Genomic DNA, 22001 nt, shown 5'->3' on the forward strand with positions numbered 1-22001 from the left:
AAAATCCAGCATTTCCCATAAAACAAATGATGCTTCAAAGATGGTGCAGGGATCTTTACCATTGGCATGAGCAGGGCTGAAGGGTGGCCTGCTGAAGAGCTGTGGCTGTCACATTGTCCTGTCTGAGCCACAGCACTGCCCAGCACAGCTGAACTCTGGCTGTTTCCACAGCTGACTTGGTGAGCTTTAAAGCAGCATTTTGGAACTGCTTTTCTTCTTGGTAAATACCAAAAATCATTGCAGGTATAGAGAGCCCTGTGAGAAATGCAGCTGTCACTTGTGGGATTTCTCAGCTGAGGGACAAATATTAAATCAGCTGAATGGGCTGGCATCTGCCCCCTAAGCCACCACAGAAGGACCAATCTCCACTGTCAGGTGCTTTTCTTCTTGGTAAATACCAAAAATCATTGCAGGTATAGAGAGCCCTGTGAGAAATGCAGCTGTCACTTGTGGGATTTCTCAGCTGAGGGACAAATATTAAATCAGCTGAATGGGCTGGCATCTGCCCCCTAAGCCACCACAGAAGGACCAATCTCCACTGTCAGGTGCTTTCCTTAAAATCAGAATTTATCAGTCTCACAGTGTCCTAGAGAAGACCCCCATGTCCTCCAGCATGCTTGCAGGGCAGAGCTTTACCCACTCCCATTTCTACACCAGGGATTTAACAACACATTTCTGCCCTTTGCAGGTAAAATTCCCAGTCAGGATATTGAGATGCAGAGAGCACAGAAAGCAGATGTTGGACAGATACCAAGGGCCAAAGCCACAAAAAGCTGCAGTGTTTGCAGAGCAGTCAGTGGGCAGAGCTGCAGCTTCTTACCAGGGCAACCCAGGCACTGTCACAGGGATCCTCCATGTCCCTCTCACAACACCAAGGTAGGCTTGGCACTCAGTTTCTCTTTGGAAATCAGCAGGAGGGTTGAAGCCTCTCTCCCTTGCTTCAAGGGTCACAGAGCTCCTTTATGTCCCACAGTCAGGGGGAAGTTTGAGCCTCTGTTCCCCATAGGTGCCACTGCCAGTGGGGAATTGCTGCTCTGCAGCTGTCTGTGGGCTTCCCTCATGCTTACCTGGCAGCACTGCCCTGCCACAAACCCTGCTCAAGGCCCCTGATGCCAAGGAAAAAGGCAAAAGAGGAAGGTGCAATATGGAGCTCAGCAAAAGCAGCAGGCTTTTGTGATCCCCTCCTGGCACAGCTGTATTGCTCTGAGTGCAGCAGGGTGTGGGAGCTCCCAGTGAGAATATCCCACTGAAAAAGTCTCCCAGTGCCCAGGAGAACGCTTTTCCTGATGTTTCTGCCTTATCATTGCAGCCACAGAGAAGGGCAAGGGAGGCTGAGGTTTCCTCTCCATGGTAATGAAATGCAGCCCACATACCCCAACGCTGGCAAGAGAAGAGGAGAGCAAGTCAGAAGTGAAGGAAGTAGAGAAGTCAGACCAAGTACAAGAGTCAGAACAGAGGAGCAGGAAATAAAGCAGTGGACTGTGTGCCTGAAAAGAGGAGACAGAGCCTGCAGCCTGTGAAAGGATTAGCAGAATAAAAGGAGTTTCAGTTTAGAGCAACAACAAAATCCTATCATAGAGGCTTTAACTTCTTCTTTGAAATAAACACACTGTAACAGTGTTAATCAAATCAAACTGAATAAAACCATGTACTAGCAGATATCTGTCATCTTTATTATTTCATGTTCTCCTGAGAGGCCTGATCCCCAGCACCTCTGGCCATTTATCTGCCTTGGTGCAGATCTGTGCTGGATGTTTGCTCTCCAGCAGGGCAGCACTGGCACTGACTGATAGGGACAACCAGGTTTCCCTCTCAGTTGTATGTCCTGCAATTTTGGACCAAAGGACAAAAGGATTTGTAAATTGTTTTATCAAACCTAGTGTATGCCCACATACATACTCAGGATTGCTCAAATACAAACATCTAATTGCAGGAGAGCATGATGCTTGCCAGCCAGAGGACTGGATCAGAGGTTCCAGGGCTGGTTTTGGTTATTGGAACATCTGCATTTGACTCAAGTACTATAATGAGAATATCCCCACATTTTATCTCCTTCAGTGAGGTCCTTATGGTACAGATGTGCCCTTCCTACAAGTAGTCAACACATGCCAAAGGAACCTGCTTTGAAAGTATTTTGTGAATACCATGTTACCAAAACAGAGGCTTAAAAGCTTTCCTGATTAAGTTTCTCTTGGTTAACCCGCTCCTGTTGAACAACAGTAATTGACAAATTATCACTAATTTTACAAGAAGGTAGAAATTTTAAACCACCAGATTTTTGTGGGTTTAAGCTGCTGGGTACTTGGGCAGAGGTTGGATTACTGATGGCCTGAGCATGGTCAGTCTCCTGTGGCAAGCAGCAGGCTCCAGCTGAAGAGCAAAGCACTGCAGTGCCATAAATGCATCTTGCAGAATTAGAGTACTGCATTCCTGCAGGGCTGCCTTCCACTGCCAGTGGAAAGGGAATCCAAACAAACCCTCATCATCAAGCAGTTTATATACCTTAAGCCAGAGCCAAATGTGTGGCTTACTACTTTTAAAGAACCATTCAAATGGCCCCAGATATATTAAAGGTCCTGTGAAGACTGAGGTTAGCTAAAATTTACCTTGATTGCTCTTCTCTAGATTGTGATTTTTTCATCTAATTGCTGCACAGCTGCCTAACACACTCCCAAAATCACAACAATGCAGCTGCCATGCACAAGGTGTATCAGTGGTCTTTGCAATTTAGTAACTCCTATATTTTCTTACAATAACAGATGAGAAGGCAGAGGTTGCTCTCTCTCTGGGGAAGGATACATGTCATCATCCTGCAGACTGGATTTTTACTAGGGAGAACAGCAACCCAAATATCTGGCATCCACAGTAACATTCACTAAAATTCAGGATAAGGATGATATTCCATCCTTGCCACAGGTTCTCCAGATAACAGATATTTCCAGCCCATTTCCCACCACATGGGCAAGTCTGCATTTCCCTGTCCTTTGTGCAGCTGGGCAGGGCACAGCTGTGCCTCGCTGAGCAGGTATTGATTTTTAATATATAGAAATTTAAATTATTTACAGCTCTCCACAGTACCTCATGCAATAGCAAAATCTAACCCTAATCACTGGAACAGTAAGGCTGCATCAGGTATCATTAGTGAAGCTATGCCTGAAATATTTTCTTTCCTTAACTCAGTTTTCTGTTCTATCCACAACTTCATTGTTAGAAAACTTGGTTGTTCAAGCCCTAATGGACTACACCTGCATATTGGTGCTCAGAAGGTAAATGATCTTTACACATCTAACAGAAGTTAAGGAAAACTCTCAGTATTTGAAGCAGCCTGATTTTTTAAATCTTTAAAGTTGTGTGTAGTATAATCAGATTATAAATTCTTAACACAGTAAAATCCTGTTGGAATGCTGGAACAGCAGTTTATAATGGCTGGTCATGTTCTGGCTTGCTAGGAATTTTAACATAAATATTTGAAGTCAGGTTTTAAGTTTAATTTTGTTAAATACTAATCCCTGTAAACATTAAATTATCACTGTTATTTTTACAGCCCTTTTTGAGTTTGTTTTTTTTTTTTTTTTGCAAGCATATTAGCAGAGCAGCCATAATTCATTTTCCAGTGATACAGAAATTCCATTTTTTTACTTGCATATGAAATTAAATGGCTATTATTTTAATTCCAGGCTTTATAGATCCTTTTATTCTTTATCTGTTTTTCACTAAGAGTTTTCTGAATGCTATTTAAAAGCAAAAAAACTCCAGGAAATTGCATCAAATACCTTAACTGCCACATAGCCTAAATTCATGTTTGACTAGAGGTTAAGAAAATGCACTTGAAGTGTTTGATGGTTTTAATTCCACTGAGTCCCTACAGCCTAGCAATTTTATGGACCTGTTGTCTTGATGCAGAATTTCATTTACTCTTTGTATTTCAGAGGGGGAGGAGGGGACACTTCAATCCTTGCACTGGATGTGCACTTGTGTGCTGCATGGCAGCCTCCCCTCCTGGCACGGGGCTCAGCCAGGGCAGAGAGCAGCAAGTTCATTTTCTGGGAATGAGCAGAGCCATTGGGACTGTCTGTGCTGCCACACAGTTTCCAGTTTGCACCAAAATTATGAGCTGGGCATTTTACTTCTTGACTGGCTTTGTATCCGTGTCATGCCCTGAGTTCACAAAGGGGCAGTGGCAGTCAAAACTGGTCACTGGCATCCTCAGCTGGGAGTGCTTAACTCCTGGGAGCCAATTAACTGGCAATTAGCTGCACCAGAAGCTGCTTCATTTAGCAGATTTCTGCTAAATACATACATAAATAAATATCCATGATGAGTTACATTATTGACATAATCCACCTCATATTTAATTTGGATTGAGACAGTTTGCAAAGCACAATTCCTTTTGATTAAGCTCCTTTGTTGCTGTTGCCAAACAGGATTCTCAATTCTTTACAATATTTTCTACTGAAAAAAGATATATTTATTTATAATTCCTAGGCAGGATGCAAAGCTTCAGCATTTGTTGATAAGAGAACTTTTTTATGCAGTGACACAGACTGTCATCCTGTTGGCCTGGGCAATGTCCACCTGGATGTGGGAGTTCTGAGAGAATGGGAGAACTTTTTGATTATTATTCTATTCTCAGTGAAAACTGCCTGTTGAGGACACAGTACACCAATATATCAAGAGAGAGCTGAACCTGAAATCAGGTTTGTGGTGGTGTTCGCAGGGGTCCCAGGATGAGGGAAGAGATGAGGATCTGACTCCATGTTTCAGAAGGCTGGTTTATTATTTTATGATATATATTATATTCAAACTATACTAAAAGAATAGAAGAAAGGATTTCATCAGAAGGCTTGCAAGGAAAAAAGTGGAATGGAATGATAATTACTGATACATCCAGAATTTCAGATGTACAACAGATCTTTAAAGAAATGCGCATGCAATAAAAAGGCATGAGTGATATTTTTCTTTGCTAGCTATACAGGAAATTGCTTGGTTTTATCCAAGAAAGACCAAATATGGTCTCTAAATATAATAAATCAATTTTTACAGAACTGAGGGATGCTTTCAACAAGCTGCAAGATCCAGTTTTTATAGTCTGTGTGTATTGTGTGCTGCAGATAAATGAAAGATGCCCTAAGGATTTTGCATACTAAGTGAATATGCCAAGTATTACCAAGTCCCTTTATTTTCTCACAAGCACAGGGATACTGTTTTCCTTCAAAGTGCAGTTCTTGAAGTGTTTTGGTGAGAATTCAGCTTTTGTTTAAGAAATGAGTTTCAGTTCTCATAGTTATATTAAAAGACATCAAAACCCCACATCTAACCCCAAATGCACTCTCATAGTTCAAAAGCCAAAGGCAAAATGAAAACACTGGATTTTTCAATAAGCCAAATGTTCTAATTGTCACATCATTTACCACAGTTCCCAAATGGTTTAGCTCCACATGAAGTGCTGACCTCAGAGCCAAACCACACACTGCATGTGTGTGACTGGTCTGGAAACCCATTCCAGGGCCAGGTCACAAAAGATCCTAAACACAATTAGATAAACAACTGGAGATTTGAAAGGATGGGGGGTTTGGCATTCTCTTCACAGAAAACCAGGTTTGGGACCCACTTCCACTGAGGCAGAGATGGAGCATGGCTGAAGGGAGAGGCTGGACCCACTTCACACCCACATTGCTGGTTTGGGTTCGTTCACCTGGCCCAGGATTCACAGGTTTGGCTGCTCGGGCTGAGCATGCAGCTCACAGAGAACAGGCTGGGCTCCTCATCTGGGACTGGCTGAGCTGCAAACAGCCAGAACTTTCTTTCTTTAAGGAGAATGCCTTCTGGGTGCAACTATCTGCAGGAGCAGGACAAGGACCAGACACATTTCTGATGGTTCTTCCATGCAAACATTCTACCAATTTTACTACCAGCACTGCTGGATGTGTTACTTGACTGGAGAGATAAAGAGACACGGATATTTTTTCCTTTTTTTTGCTTTTGTATTCCCTTCCCCCATTTCCTATTTTTCTAGGATGTGGAAACTTCTCTCAACATTGTCCCAAAAAAAGAAAATAATCATGACACTGGATAAGATCTCAGAAGTGATATATATATATATTTCAGGATATTTTGCTTGCGTTCTGACTCATAATTGTTGGTAACATAATTTTTAAACAAAAGCTGAGGTTGTCATGGTATTTTTATACCAATGATTCCATATTATTGTGAAAAGGAGGGGAAAAAACAAACACCAAGAAACAAGAGATGACAAAATACAATGCTGTGTATGGGAAAGAGTGCATGCTGCATTTTCTCACCCCTAAAGCTGCTCACCAAATTCCCTCCAGATCCTGCTGACCAAGACCTCCTGAAAATTGCTTCTCACCAGGCAGTTTCTGACATCTTCATTTCTGGAGCATTTCAGTATCTCCACCTATTTGTAAACATGTCCTACACTAAGTGAAGTGAAGGTACTTTTTGGGCACATTTACCACATTCATGGCAGATTTTCATAAGAACATTTTGTTATCAGAAGGGGTGTAGCACTTCCACTCCTACTGATATGGCTTTTGCACATGTTGTGAGTGCAAAGTAATATGAAATCCATAATGACTTTGGAAGGTAATTTTGCCTTATTCTTTATTCATTCATGAAGGATATTACATTTATTAAAATATGATTCACTATTTAATTTCTACAAAATTAAATCACTATTTAATCTTCTACCAAAAAAAATTAGTAGAATGCTTGTATGAAAGAATTATCCAGAAATGTGTCTGGTCCCTGTCCTGCTCCTGCAGATAGTTGCACCCAGAACATATTCTCCATAAACAAAGAAAGTTCTGGCTGTTTCCAGCTCAGACAGAGCTGCAGATGAGGAGGACTGCTTTGGAAGTCTTACCATAACAGGAGGCCACAGACACCTCCTCCCTGCAGCCATTTGGATTTGGGTAAGAGCCCCAGTGCCAGTGCCCCTCAGTGCCCACCAGCCAGGCTGCCAGGGATGAACCAAGCTCCTTCCTGGGGGCAGAAACATGAAACACAGAGAGCTCTGACAGTGCTGAGTGTAAGCATTCAAAACACACATCATCTTTATTTAGCCTCTGTGCAAACCCAGGGCACCAGGAATATTTCTGTGTCTGCTCTGGGGTGCCCTGACCCCCAGGGCAGCGCTGACTTTGACCCTCCCTCATGGAGAAAGTTTCCCAGACTTCAAGACAGACTGGAACCCACAAAAGTGTGAAATAGATTACAGAGAGCAGTGTAGGTGTATCACCTGGTGAGAAATTGAGGTTTGGGATTTTTAGTGTGTTGTGGATGGCAGCGAGATGGAGGGCACAGGGTGTCATCCTGGGTTTCTTCTCCATGGGTTTGGGTGGCATTTTGTAATTGGGCAGAAAAGTCCCCACTGGGGGCTCTTTGGGATCAGTTATTGGGTTAAAAGGGAAATAATCCAGGTGTCAGTTCTTAATTGGAGAGTTTAGTCTTAAAAGACCTTGTAACAAGAGATTGTTGGGCATTTTGTGCCTTCTAATGAAAAGGTGCTGAACTCACAGCAGTGACACTGTTTTACTGATTAGAAATAATGACCCCCTGAGTCTGAACATGAACTACCTCAAGTGCCTTCAATCCAGACTCAGAGAAACCAAGAACTGGTATCCCCACAAGCCTGCACTGTGCCACATCACTGCCACCACCTTCCCTCTGCAGTTACAGCTCACCAGGAGCCAGCTCTCTCCCCTGGGTGTCTCACAGCATGGCCAGATCCCACTGCTTCCCCTGGTGCTGCTGATGTTTGTCTCTGCATCCCCCACCCTTGCCACCCCCCTGCAGCTCTGTCCACCCCCCACAGCTGAGTGGGCACAGCCAACCCAGCTCAGCCCCTGGCCAGCACAAAGGGCAGACCCTGCCAGCACCATGCAGACCCCCTGGAACCTTGGATTTCTTGTCCATTACCAGTCTGAGGGATGCCCGGCTGCGTTTGGATTGCATCCTTTCCTCATGTATGGACAACGTGGAAAGGTGACCCAAGGGACAGGGGTGGAAACTGAGAGCCTGCTGAAGGGTGAGCCTTTGCATCTGCTCTCTGCTGCCAAAATACCAGCAAACCTGAGCTAAGGTGAACAAGGGTAGGAAGAGATGGCAGGAAAGGAGCCAGTGGACCCATTTAGGGCTTGTTCTGTCTTTGGGCATTTATTCAGTATGGAAACCTACAGGTCTATCTTGGTAAAAAACACTGTGTCTGAACTTCAGCATGGTCCCCAGAGCACCACCAGCTCCTCCCAGCAGTGCAGTGTGCTCAGGCACATTGATCTGTGGAAAATGCAGGTGCACAGGTATGTATGCTGGCACATAGCAGATCATTTTTAAGGGGTTTTTATCATTTAAGGTCTTTCTCCATATGCACAAGTACAACTGTTAAACTGTGGCACACAGCAGCACCAAAGACTCTCAAGGTTTCCCCTGCAGACCCTTCCCCACCCTCATGGCCTCCTCTGGGCATTCTCCAATGCCTTCATGTCTTCCTCATGCTCTGGTGCACTGAAGGTGAGGCTGCCCCAGCCCAGAGCAGAGCAGAACAATCCCCCAGGCCTGGCAGTGCTAGGGCTGATGCCCAGGACAGGGATGTCCCTGCTGTCCCCAGGGCACTGCTGGCTCAGCTCCAGTGGCCACAGGCCAGGAGCCCCAGGGCCCTTCCTGCAGCTGCTCTGCAGCTCTCAGTGTGCCCACAGAGCCAGGGCAGAGCCAGCTCTGCCATTGCCTGAGCTTCACATGGCTGGCATTGGGATTGCCCTGCTCTGCCATGGCCTGAGCTTCACATGGCTGGCATTGGGATTGCCCTGCTCTGCCATGGCCTGAAAACTTCACATGGCTGGGATTTCCCTGCTCTGCCACTGCCTGGGGCTCTCTGCAGGGCCTGTCTGCCCTCCAAGGAGCCAACAGCTCCTCCTCATTCAGTGCCATCCCCAAACTCCCTGAGGGCTCCTTTGGGTCCTGCTCCAGACCATGAGTGAAGGTGTTGGGCTCAGGGCTGAGGGTGGAGCCCTGCGGAGCCCCACTGGGGACAGGCCCCAGTCTGGTGCCACCCCAGCCACTGTCACCCTCTGTGCCCAGCCACTGTCACCCTCTGTGCCCAGCCACTGCCATCCTCTGTCACCCCAGGCACTGCCACCCTCTGTGCCCAGCCACTGCCACCCTCTGTGCCCAGCCACTGCCATCCTCTGTCAACCCAGCCACTGCCACCCTCTGTGCCCAGCCCTGAGCCAGCTGCCCACAATGTAACACACACTGGTCCCACATGGAAAAAGAGCATCTGGAGGTTTCCAGCGCTCCTTTTCTATACCCAGCACTGCCTGAACTCACATCATCTCAATTGTCTCATGCTGTCCAACATTTTAGCCATGCCACATTATAACTTTACATTTTATGGCTGATCACTAAGCAGCACAGCTATTGCAAGTACAAAATGCTTATGGATTTTTAATATTTCAGACTTTGAGATTGCTTTTTCAAGCACAATCTTAAATCCATCCTTGGTGGCAAGCACACCTTTTGGGCCCATCGTTACAGACAATGCTATTCTCTTCTTTTTTGACCTCCCAAACTCCCTGGAAATTTGCCTTAACTTGTTCAAATTCCTCTTAGGAGTGGATGAAAAGTCTTCATTACAAAGTCACTTCTAACTCCTTGCAGTAATACACTTGGGCATGGCAGGCTGAAGAAGTTGGTGCCAGAAAACTCATGGATCCTCAGCAGCAGAGCTGAGCACACATTTAGCATCTTTGATTGCTGACAAATGGCAGCACTTCTGCCAGGGCATAATCAGAAACAGTGCAGTCATACAAAATCTGAAACGGGAGCACAGGGGTGGCAAGGCTGTGCTTTTTGTTTGGGTGGGGGCTCTGGGCTTGTTTCCCTTCTTTTGAACAAATAAAAGCCAACTATTTACTTTCGTTTCCCTGACTGCTGCCGTGTTGTCCTTTGCAGGTAACATCATAGGCTCTGGGATCTTTATTTCCCCCAAAGGAGTTCTGGAGCACGCAGGCTCGGTGGGACTGGCTCTCATCATCTGGGTGCTGGGGGGCGGCGTGGCTGCCCTGGGCTCGCTGTGCTACGCGGAGCTGGGGGTCACCATCCCCAAGTCAGGAGGGGACTACTCCTATGTCACTGAGATTTTTGGTGGGTTGGCTGGGTAAGTACCCTCTCTCTATAAACTGATCTGAAAGCACATTTATGTTGTGTGTTTGGTGTGGGAAACTTGGAAGAGACAACATTTGTTAATGAAAATGCTTCGGCAAAATCAGTCTTTCTGTTCTGTGTTAGAAATACCAAATTGTCCCCACACAGAGCTCCCAGTGCTGTTTCCAAGGGAAGGTGACAGATCCTTTCACTTCCCTCCAAGTCCATGACAGAGGAGGTGATGCTGTGTCTCAGTGATGTTCCTGTGTGCAAGCCATGAATGATCAGTGCCTGTGTGGAAGAGTTTTACCCATCCCAGGCCAGGCTGGAGCTGCTCAGCACAAATAAAACAAAGCTGCTTGACTTGCTGTCCAGAATCACCAAGTAAATACAGAGAGGGGGAATGCTAACTCAGGGAAGGATTTCTCTCTGAAAATAGTACTGATGTGAGGAAGGGACAAGTGAGAGGAGGTTATCTTTCTTAGTGTACACTTTTTGATGCATTCAACACAATTAATTAAGCTGTCAGCCTGTACTCACAGACTACTAGAGAAGCACCAGAATGTTCTGAGTAGCTCCCTCACTGTGAGTAGAGAGGCCAGACCACATGCTGGTGGTTTAGTTAAGAAAAATAAGCACCAGTACAGAAAACTAGAGAAAGAGTAAGGAAAACCCCCACCAAACCAGAGTATTCCTTCTCATGTGAGATGGAAAATGAGCTTCTAACAGTTGAGCTGGCTGCTGAGCAAGGACAGATCAGAACAGGCACAACACAGGCAGTCTGTCACCCTGTCCCAAAGGCTGTCCTCTCATTTCTGCCTCAGCTCAGTGCCACACAGGCACAGCCAGCACTGCAGACATGCCTGCTCACAGGGGCATTTCTGATGCTTGCCAAGCTTCAGCCATTGCCTTCTGCTGGTTCATGAAGTCTGTGTTTCTTTAGCTGATGGGATCTCTCCTCTGACTGCTGTCCTGCTTTGCACAGAAAATTACACTGACATCACAGAACAGATGGGGGCAACAGCAGCACTGGCTTGGCTAACCAGAGCTGAGCTCCACTCAGGTGTGTCCTCTCATGGGGCAGGAGCCCAGCAGAGCTCTGCTTCCCCAGGGCCCTGCAGCAGCAGCTCCCCCAGTGCCTGCTGACAGGAGCAGGGTCTGCAAGCAGGGACAGGGCAACTGAGAGCACAGAACCCCACAACTCCCACCCCTGGAACATCACTGTAAGGAGGCCAGCAACATGAGAGGTCCACAAAACCAAAGGAATTGTGTTTTCTAAGGGAGAAAATGAAACTACTTAGAAATCAAGTACCACTAAAATTGAATTTAATTCAATTAAAATTAATTTAAATTGTTCCTCAGCTCCCTCTGCCACTTCAGAGAACTTGTCTGGTGCCTGCAACCACCAAGATGTGCAGCTGCTGTAACAAACCACCCAGCAGCTGACTGATCACTGCCCAGCATGTACCTGGGGACAGCCTCACCTCCCCAGGCAGGAGATTCAGCTTGGGCAGCACTCACTTGGTGTCCAGGCTTGTAATGCACAGGCAATATTAAAAAAGCACAACCTGTGACCTGAAGGGAAGCAGTGCTCCCATCCTTCTGTGTAGAGATGTTAGCTCTCTCTCAAGGAAAGAAATAGTCCCACTGTTGTGACAAAGGGTGCACTAGGCAAGAGCCATCAGGCAGGTTTTGGTGTAAAAGGGGGATTGGGGTCAGCTTTTCCAGTAAAGCCAAGCTGGGACTGTGCCCTGCTGCCCTTTGCTCAGCCACCACCCAAAGGCTGCAGCTCTGGGAGCTCCAGCACCCCCAGCTCCCCACCTGGGAGTGCCCATCCAGCCCTGGCTGGGCACAGGCAGGCTGAGCTTCAAGGGGCTGCCCTGTGCCTCCCTGGCACAAAAACCACTGCTGCTTTTTGATTTAATCCTTCTACAGCTGAGCACATCAAACTCAGCACACAAAGCTTTAGTGCACCTGACTTTCCCGTGCATCTGACTTTGCCAGTGACCAGCTGGATGTTTTGGTTTATTATTTATATTTATTTATGAAAAGGTGTTTGTTGTAAGAGCACAGCTGTACCCACCCAGACCACAACAACTCCACTTCTGCTGTCTTGTCCCTGTCTCCCAAAATCCTCCCATTTATTATTTTTTATATATTTATGCAGGTTTTCCTGCACAGATACAAGGCACAAATAAATACCATTTGACTGTGACAGCTACTGGAGTACTCCATGCCCCAGCTTCTGTGTCTGGCACTACTGATAGCTGGATGCACAACTGTTTATTGAAAAAATCACATTGCTGTGATGTGAGGAGCTGAATGCAGTAACAGAGGCAGGACAGGGCCACCTTGGATAGCTCAGGGACAGCACGAAGCACTGCTGGAAAGTGGTGGTCATGGCAAACCTTGGCTGGGGACAGCCCTGAGCAGGGATACTGCCCAGCTCCTCTGGCCAAGGGAGGAGGAACAGGTGAGGAAGGGTTCCAGTATTACCAGGCTCTGGTCTGGTGCCAGAGAAAAACTCCTGCTTTCCTCTCTATTTAGGAATCATTGTGGTTTTAAATAGCATTTGTGTGTGAGCACAAACTGCAGGGAATGGCCACAGCCTGTGCTGCAGGAGCCCTCTGAGCACAGCTCTCCTTGCATGATGTGGGCCTGCAAGTCTGTTTGAGGAAAAAGAACATCACCCCAAATGATAAATAGAGGCCTTAATAGGTGTTCTTGCAGAAGAACAAACCCTGCAGTGAGTTTCTGATCAATACCACTCCTTCTGAATGCTCAGCAGTCATGCTGCAGCTACCACAGCAGAGCCTGCTCTCTGGACATACATGCCCACCAAAATCAGTGCAGAGTTTGCAGCCAGAGCTTTCATAAGTGTCACTCCAAACTGCAAGTGTAACATGCTTCAAATATACTTCCATGTTTCTTTTTCGTTATTGCAAAATTTTGAATTTTCCAAAGGCAGTAAGTCATCCAGCAATGTAGGATGGCATTAATTGTATTCAAACTGGCTCCAGCTTAAACCAGTCCAGTTTTTCCTGAGCTGTACTACAGCATCTGTTTCAAACTGTTTCTTTTTGCCAATGCACAAGTAGGGTACACTGGAGTTTTAATTTTCATAGGCTGCTTTGAATCCATAATATATCTGAGATCCTTGAGGGAGTACAGGCATATCCCAAACAGATATTTGAGAACCAATTTCACCAAGTCCACTAGACTATTCAGGACCCAGGTGAAACCATGTTGTTTATTTCTTTCCACAGGTGAGGGAGTTAGTATACTGAGGTATCTGCAAAAAATTCAGTTTTGGTCCAGGGATGGGTGGCACTCCACGTGAATGCCACACTTGCCCAGGGGTAGCAGGAGGCACCACTCACCCCAGGCTGTTCCTAGGACAGAGGGAGGGCTCTGAGTAGACAGGGTCTCACTCATGTACACACTGATGGACTGTGGGCCATGGACTTCAGGGAACTTTGGATGTGGCTCAGCAACCAAACACAGCAGAGCCCACCCAGCCAGCAGCTGGAATACAGGTACAGAGATTATTTCACCTGCTCCTTGACCACCAGCACGTGCAGGAGCTCAGATTTCTCATGCAAACTCCAGTGTTCAGAAAAATAAAACCCAACCAAGCAACCAAAACCAACCAAACCCAACCAATGAGTTACATCTTCCTTTTTCTTTACATTCAGTTGTCTCAAACCTGTTATAAAATCTGATCACTTCTCAGTCAGCAACAAGAGAAGATTTGACTTCTCTTACTTTTGTGATCCCAGCTACAGAGTAACTATGAAAAGCTGTAGGGTTGAGTTCCATCTCCAGCTCTGTAGCTCAGCCCTCAGGGCAATAATTCTGCCACTTTCCAGCTGAAGAACAAAGTGATTCCAGGTGTGCCATGCTGTGTTCTCTCCCACATCATCTCCCATGAGCCATTTTCCCCAGGAGCAGCCATTCATTCCCAGCTGGGCCCCAGCCCTGGCAGCTGCTGGCACTGTGAGCACGTGGCTCATGCCAGCCTTGCCCCCTGGCCCCCACAGCTGCTTGTTTAAGGATGGAAATGTGATCTCAGTGACCAGCAAGGAGATATTTTTCTCAGAAATAGGTTTTAACTAAGACTTACATGTAGAAACACCATTAACGTGGGCCTATACCTTAGGCAAAGCTTCCTTCTTGTTTTGCTGCCATCTCTTTTTTGAGCTTCACATTTGACAGTGCAACTTTGTCCCCCCTCTGCTAAAATTATGCATTTTCTTTAATTTGTGTTATCAATCCTGCATTTCAGTTCCATGACTGTCATTAATCCATTCCCATTAAACCAAGTTCTACCCAATACCAGCTACCCCACACTCCATATTACAGCATATAAACCAGGGCAAATTTTGCCTGAAATAGTCTTTTCAGAGTCATTCTCCCCACTGAATGTTTTACACAGTTCTCAGCCTACATATGTAGGCTAAAAATTTGTGTAAAATTTGAAGAAAAACATGGCAGGGAAAAACTGGCAGCCTCTGCAAAGGCCCTGCCAGTCAACAGCCACACAAAACAGCTCAGGCAGCACCATCAGTATCCAAATTATATTCAGCAAATTGTTATTGTAGTCCTTAGGTCCTGTTTATTCTTCAGTGTGGACCAGCAGAGTTAACTCAGCAAGCAGGACCTGCAGAGCTGTCCCAAGCTGGGTGCATCATCAACAACACCAAATAGCACAAAGCAGTCACTGGAGAAAACTGCTCTGAACCACAAGGAAAAACATTAGAAATTGAGGGGGGAAAAAACCCTAAAAAGGGATTCACACAACAAAATAAAGAGAAAGAAAAAACTGCTGAGTTTATTGTAAAAAACTACAGTGGCAGCTGGGAAGGTACCCAGCTCTGACATTGGTCTGGTTCACCAAATTAACTGTGGTAGCTAATTAATTGCCCCATCCTTCTCAGGAGCAAGAAGGGAAAGTGAAGGATGGGGCTGAGACATTTTGCAGCTCAGCTGAGGAGCAGCCAGGAGCAGCACTGCCTTCAGGCTGCTGACACAGAGAGGCTCCCTCAGGTGGGCAGATTTCAGGGCTGGGAGCAGGGTGGGTGCAGCCCCTAAAGAGCAGCCCATGTAATATAGAAATTATACTGTCTTATTTGGAAATATCATCTCAAATCCTCACTTGTGTCATGCATCCCTGCACATTATACTTGTGCATGCATGTGAATGAATGACTCTGTGTGTGTGTGTGTCTGTGTGTGTGTGTGTGTATATACATGGCAAGGAAAGCTTCACTTTCTTGCAATGATTACTTCTCACAATAGAAATAATAATACTTCAAATATTTTTAAAGACTAACCTGATCCACTGCTGACTTTTTAAGTATTTTTTTCCTTTGCACAGAATGGAAAACCAAAATATCTCACACTTTATATTTGCACAATACCTTGTTGGGTGCAATCACCTGAAGCCACAGCTGGAGGCAGGCAGCCAGCCCAGCTGTGAGATCCATCACAAATCCTGCAGCACTGGCCTGGCTCACAGAGCCAACAGCAGCAGGGACCAGCAGGGAGTTGGTAGCAGTCCCAAAAGTGCAGCTGCTGCCTTTGGCTGCAGCCAAAACCTTTCAGAGGTGCCTTCAGTGTAGGGACTGCTGTCTGCTGTGGTGCCATGTCAGCCCAGGAGCAGCAGAGCTCCTTTCTAGACACAGAGTTAAACCCAAACATGCCTGCTGGTCATAATCCTCACTCTTCCACACATTCCTAAGCCATGTTTGCTTTACAGTGTTTGATTTAAAATACATATTGTGCTGAGCACACGGGAGAAGGGCTGAGGAGGGTCCCACTGGTGTGTGTGACAGGGTGGAGGTGTCCAGCCCTGACTCCCTGTGCACAGCTGGCTGTGTGTCCCCTCCTCCAGCACAGCACCAGCTCTCTTGTGCTTTGCCTTGTCTCTGCAGGTTTCTGCTGCTGTGGAGTGCAGTGCTTATCATGTACCCAACCAGTCTGGCTGTCATTGCACTGACCTTCTCCAACTATGTCCTGCAGCCTGTCTTCCCCAACTGCATCCCGCCCTATAATGCCTCCAGGATCCTCTCCATGGTGTGTCTGTGTAAGTATTTGCTTCTTGCACACACACAAATCTTGCCCTGGTTTTACAAGGGGCCACTCCAGCCAGGCTGGGGTCAGCCCCAGCTCCAAAGGCCCGTGGGGAGGTCCCAGGAGAGGCACTGTGGTGGCTGGTGTGGGATGTTCTGTCCTGGGGGGAGGCACAAAGGCACCCAAACCCCTGTGGGTCCAGGGAAAGTGGTGGCAGGTGAGCATGTGGGATGGGGCAGGACTGCAGAACCATCCCATGGGCACCTGGCACGGGTCACCACCACCCTGTGAGCCCCTCCTGTTCTCTCTCACACTCACACACGAGTGTGCAGAGGCAGAGTGCAGCCAGCTCTGCACCAGCCACTGCTGGGGCTGGCAGGAGCAAAGCTGAGCTGCAGGACTGGAGATTTTCACTGTTCCTGAGAGGAGGCAATGATCCTTCACACTTGTCAGAACCCAGGACATTCCTCTGGCTGCCCTGGAGGACTCCAGACCCTGGCAGGGGGCTCAGAGACCTTGGCATGGAGTCAAAACCACCTGTGCCTTTGATTTTAGCCCATGGAAACAATGACCAACTTTGTGCAAAGAGTTAAAAGCCACAAAAGTTTGAATAAAATGATAGTGAATTTATCACAAAGTGAAAAAGTAGAATTTTAAAGTTTTTAGACTGGGGGTTCAAGAAGTAAAATAGAAGAATCTAAGCATGTCCTGTCGTCTTCTTCTTCTTGTCCTCTATCTTGTGCTATGATAGTGACACTTCTATGATAGTGACACTTCTCTAGTTTAAAATAAAGACAAACTGTCTAACATAAGTCATAAGTATTAAAAAATAACTGTAAATAAAGTACACATAGATTTTAGTTTAAAAGATAACACTGCCCCAAGGGTGGTCAGTGTGCCTCAACCCAACCTGCTAAACAAACCTGCACAAATCCAAAAAAGAATGTATTAGGAAAAAAAAAAAAAAAAAGGCAACCTTAAAAACCAAACCCAAAAAATCCCAACTTCTTTGAGCACAGGGCTAAGTAAGAAAAAAGACTTTTAATACCTCAAGAGCCATTCTAACAACTCAAAACCCAAACACACTGGGCACGGGCTCAGGCACAGTTATTGAGCTGGGGAGAGCCCCTGTGGCAGCACCCAGGGGCTGATGGCTGCCAGGGAAGCTCCTGCAGCTTGGGAAAGGCAATTTTCCTCCTCACCCTCGTTCTGGCCATGCTAGAGCTCCCTGCAGGAACACGGTCACCACATTTCTCTTCACAGAGAAAAACAAGGAAATATCCCCAAGAATATTGCTGGGATTCACATTCTCTGAACCTCAGAGAAAGAAAAAACAATTCTCATCTCATTTGCTGTGCCTGTGCTGTGCCAAAGTAGAATGCAATATGGAGATTGTTTACCCACAGTGATGGTGTTTTGTTTCCTTGATCTGTCAGGGCCAGGTGTGTGTGTGGGGGGGACTATCAGGGGCCAGTCATGAGATTCTGAGCAGTTGAGTGCTTGGCACGTTCAGTTTAGATGTAATATGATGTAGAATAATATAGTATAATAAAGTAATTAATTAGCCTTCTGATAAGATGGACTCCTCATCATTTCTCCCTGCCATGGGGGTCAGCCTGTTTCAATAGAACATGAGTGTGTTTTTCACTATTTTGGCTGTACATTCTCAAATAAGCACAATTTCATCCCACTGAACTCAGCCTTTTGCTCTGCAGTGCTCCTGACATGGGTGAACAGCTCCAGCGTGCGATGGGCGACGCGCATCCAGGATATTTTCACAGCAGGAAAACTCTTAGCCCTGACCCTCATCATTGTTGTGGGCTTCATCCAGATCTTTAAAGGTACTCTGTGAGACACTCTGTCATTGCTATAGTACTGTTGATAGACCTGATTTTTCCCACTTACTGCAATGTTTCCTCCTTACAAACTGACCTGGAGGTGTGCTGGGTTTTGCCAAGCTGTGGGATTGCACACTGACACAGCTGACACCAGGGAGCAATCAGCTATATCCTCTTTAAAAAGTCTCTTTCCAGCCCACCTTGTAGGCTTTGATAGAATAAAATGTTTTGGAATAGTTACTTAACATTTTTAATCTGTTGTTCATTCCTTAATTTGAAGTGTTCTGGATGTAAAATGAATAAGCAATGCTTTGCCTAGGGCAGGATGATATCTGCTTCATTTCAGGCACTAGTCCAATTTCCTACAAAAAGTCACTTATAAGATTAAACTAAGGTGAAAAATGTCTCACTGATTCACCAGTTATTGGAAAGCCAAAAGTACAAAAGACCTATAATATTTTTATCATGGGTCATATAAAGGATGAAGAAATGTGACATTTGCAGAGAACAGAAAACTTGTTTTCTCAGTGGTGCTAGTCCTACAGTCCTGACAAACCTTTCAGGCCCATAGGTATTTTATTTTAAAGGATATCTCCTAAATAACACCAAACTCTTGTAAAAGAGAATGTCATTAAGAGCAGGCAGGGATTTGCACTGCCCAGGATCCACCCTCAGCCAGAGCAGGCTGCCAAAGGGTCCCGTGAGCTGCTGTGGCACAGATGTGGTGGTGGAGAGCAGGAGCTGCCTCACCAGGACACTGTCCTGCACAAAGCACTGCAACTGCTCTGTCAGCCCATGGTGCCATGAACAGCATGAGGGCTCAGCTCTAATAAAGAATAAAAAGCAAAATCTTACATATTTAAAGTCTGTGAGGTGGGTAGGCATGGCCTAACATCTGCCTTGCACTCTCTATGCAGGAAACTACAAAGAGCTGACACCAAGCAATGCATTCAGATTTTGGATGACTCCATCTGTGGGGCATTTAGCATTAGCTTTTCTCCAAGGGTCCTTTGCATTCAGTGGCTGGAACTTCTTGAACTATGTAACAGAGGAGCTGGTGGATCCCCGCAGGCAAGTACCCCCCTCACGGTGCCCTCCCTGCAGTGCTGAGACATGGGAGCTCTCTGGGAGCATTTCTCATTCCATCAGGGGCTGCAATGTCATTCCATGGCTGTGGGACCGGTCTTTCCAAAGGAGACAGAGTTTTGTTCAGAACAGATAGCAGGCAAGTTACAGAAACACTGAAATTAGGTATGAACATCAAAGCAGCCACAGACAAGGCAGGATCTTTATGTCACTATTCAATTCCAGAGCAGAAAATTAACCATGGATGAGGTGCCACACAAATATCTACAGGAAGAATCTTCTTTGTCATAAAATAGTTTAATTATTTGGAAGTTGCTTTGCTTTTTCACCCAAAGCTCTCCCACAGACGGCTGAAAGAGAAGATGATTTGTGCAGCAGAAGTGGCACACACTGCCAAGGCAGCTTACCCTGGGTCACTGCTGATCCTGGCTATGGGAAGGGCTGGAAAGGATTCATCACAAGCAGCCTGAGAAGGCTGGAGGGAAAGGGAATTTTAGTTCAGCAAAGCTCAAATGTTTCAACATTTCTGAGTTAATAAAGTGGGATGGCAAATGTCAAGAGCAGCTCTTGGAGCATTAGTTACTCCTGGGCATCCAGTGCACACAGCAATTAAACAGCAAGAAATGGAAGCTATTACAGCTTGGATGGGAAGGAATTAAAGCTACAGCCTTATGAGCATCTGTGCACACCAGTGAGTGGCAAAGTGTCCAGGGATTTGGCAGAAATAAAGAAAGTGTGGTAATGTGTTTCCTTATTAAACAATAATATTTTAATGGACCACCACGATTTCAAAGCTGAACAATAAAAAAGTTATTACTTAAATAAGGTAAATATGGCCTTGGCTGAGAAATAGAGAATGGAGCAAATGGCCTTTTTTAAAAATTATTGTTGCAGCCTTAGTGGAGAAATTAAAGTATTAAAAAAAATTGGATAACAAAAACCATTTTCTCCTTTTACTAATCTATTCAAATTCACAAGGTTAAACAAAAAACTTTTTTTCCCAAATCTGACACAGAGAGGAAAATGCATTCTGTTAGATATAGAATGCATTTTTCAGGTGTGCACCTCTAGGAAGCTCTCTGGGTTGGATATCAAGTACATCTGTACTACTGTGAGTTGAATAACCAGACCAGATTTAGGGTACACAATGGGCCAGGGCAGCAGCTGAACAACAGGACCCCCTTTCTTTTGAGAGCAGGTGAAGGTGAAGCAAAACAACACATTTTATTGCACCACAGTGCCTGTCCCCAGGGCTTTTGGGAAATGTAGGTTTCCCTTTTCAGTCCCAGTCTGTCCCAGTCCCCATCAAGAGCCCCAAGGCAGCTCATGGTATCTGTCCCCTGGAGGTCCCTGCAGACAGAGCAATTCATTTCAGCCTTCTCTCACCTGCAGTGGGGCAGAGAGCTGGGAAAGCTCTGCGTCCCTCACAGACCAAGGCACCCACCTGCAGACACAGCAATTCATTTCAGCCTTCTCTCACCTGCAGTGGGGCAGAGAGCTGGGAAAGCTCTGCACCCCTCACAGACCAAGGCACCCACCTGCAGACACAGCATTTCATTTCAGCCTTCTCTCCCCCGCAGTGGGGAGCTCAGCTTCCCTCACAGACACAGCCAGGGAGCTCACCCAGGCCCCACCCCACTGTCATGATCTCACTGTGTATGGTTGTAATCTCTTATCTACCCTCCCAATTCTCTTATCAGGAACCTGCCTCGTGCCATATTCATATCCATCCCATTGGTGACATTTGTGTACACGTTCACCAACATTGCATATTTCACTGCCATGTCTCCCCACGAGCTCTTGTCCTCCAACGCTGTGGCTGTAGTAAGTAAAACCATTCCCTGCACGTACCACCACACTTTGATTTCAGTGCTGTGCTTTGCAGTGTGTTTCAGTTTCTCTGCCTTCTGTTGCTTTAGACATTTGGTGAAAAGTTACTGGGCTATTTTTCCTGGGTTATGCCAGTCTCAGTGGCCCTATCTACATTTGGAGGAATAAATGGATACCTTTTTACCTCATCAAGGTTAGATGGAGTACAATTTTATGAACGTTATCTAATTTGGGGAGGGGCTGTTTTAATTGCATTTGCTAGAGAAATGCTAGCTAGACATTTTGGATGTTGTAGAGCATGAGTTTGTTGTTGGGTGTGTTGGATACAATCAGTTATGAATTATTCTGTTTCAAATCAGCAAATGTAATATTGAATCATGAAATTTCTTGCAAATTAATCCTCATGAGTTATTGAAAGTGTTTGCAGGTGTGGAATAATTCACAGTGAGAGCCAAACACAGCTTTAGCATGGAACCAAAATAATTTTATATCAATAAAGTTCCAGTAGCTCACAGCTAAACTGTGCTTTGCTCAAGGAGGAGTTTTGGGGCCTGGTGCTGCACTCAGCTGCAGGCATTTTAATGCTGGGAAATCACCTTTCAAGCAAGATGCTTTGCATGCATAGTGCTGATAGCTGGGCCAGAATCTGTAAAGTCTGTAAGATTGTCATAAATAAAGTCTGTTTATAATAACTGACCTGTCTTAATTTAATTTAGAAGTTACAATGTTTTTTGAGGAAACAGCTGAAGTACCTTGGGAAAATTATTTATCCCAACCTTTTCATGGGTGTGATGAAATGCAACAGGCTGTTGCATGCATATGTAACAGGCTGTACACTTAAAAGTGAAAAGCTAAGGCATGTTGAACCTTATCCAAACCCCTTTTGGCACTGTAAATACCCACACAACCTTCAGAGCCATCACCCCTCACTGGGTAAAGAGACAATGCTGGCCAGCAGATGGTCCTTGGAGGTATTTTGGCATCTCAGAGCAGGTCTGAGATGTTCCCAGGT

At 45.7% G+C, this 22001-nt stretch overlaps 1 protein-coding gene across 2 annotated transcripts in view; it reads left to right on the forward strand.

Annotated features, from left to right (window-relative positions):
* Window positions 1-22001, forward strand: part of SLC7A10 (solute carrier family 7 member 10) — a 40983-nt gene that overhangs the window by 13233 nt on the left and 5749 nt on the right. The window contains exons 2-7 of one of the 2 annotated variants that reach the window (XM_058033919.1): window positions 9973-10177; window positions 16097-16248; window positions 17951-18076; window positions 18991-19144; window positions 20860-20983; window positions 21079-21182. In XM_058033919.1, the coding sequence (XP_057889902.1) occupies window positions 9973-10177; window positions 16097-16248; window positions 17951-18076; window positions 18991-19144; window positions 20860-20983; window positions 21079-21182 (865 nt within the window). The remainder of the gene's footprint in view (window positions 1-9972; window positions 10178-16096; window positions 16249-17950; window positions 18077-18990; window positions 19145-20859; window positions 20984-21078; window positions 21183-22001) is intronic. The other variant, XM_058033920.1, reaches the window with a different exon arrangement.

The sequence above is a fragment of the Melospiza georgiana genome, chromosome 14 (assembly GCF_028018845.1).
Source record: "Melospiza georgiana isolate bMelGeo1 chromosome 14, bMelGeo1.pri, whole genome shotgun sequence".
Lineage (NCBI taxonomy): Eukaryota > Metazoa > Chordata > Aves > Passeriformes > Passerellidae > Melospiza > Melospiza georgiana.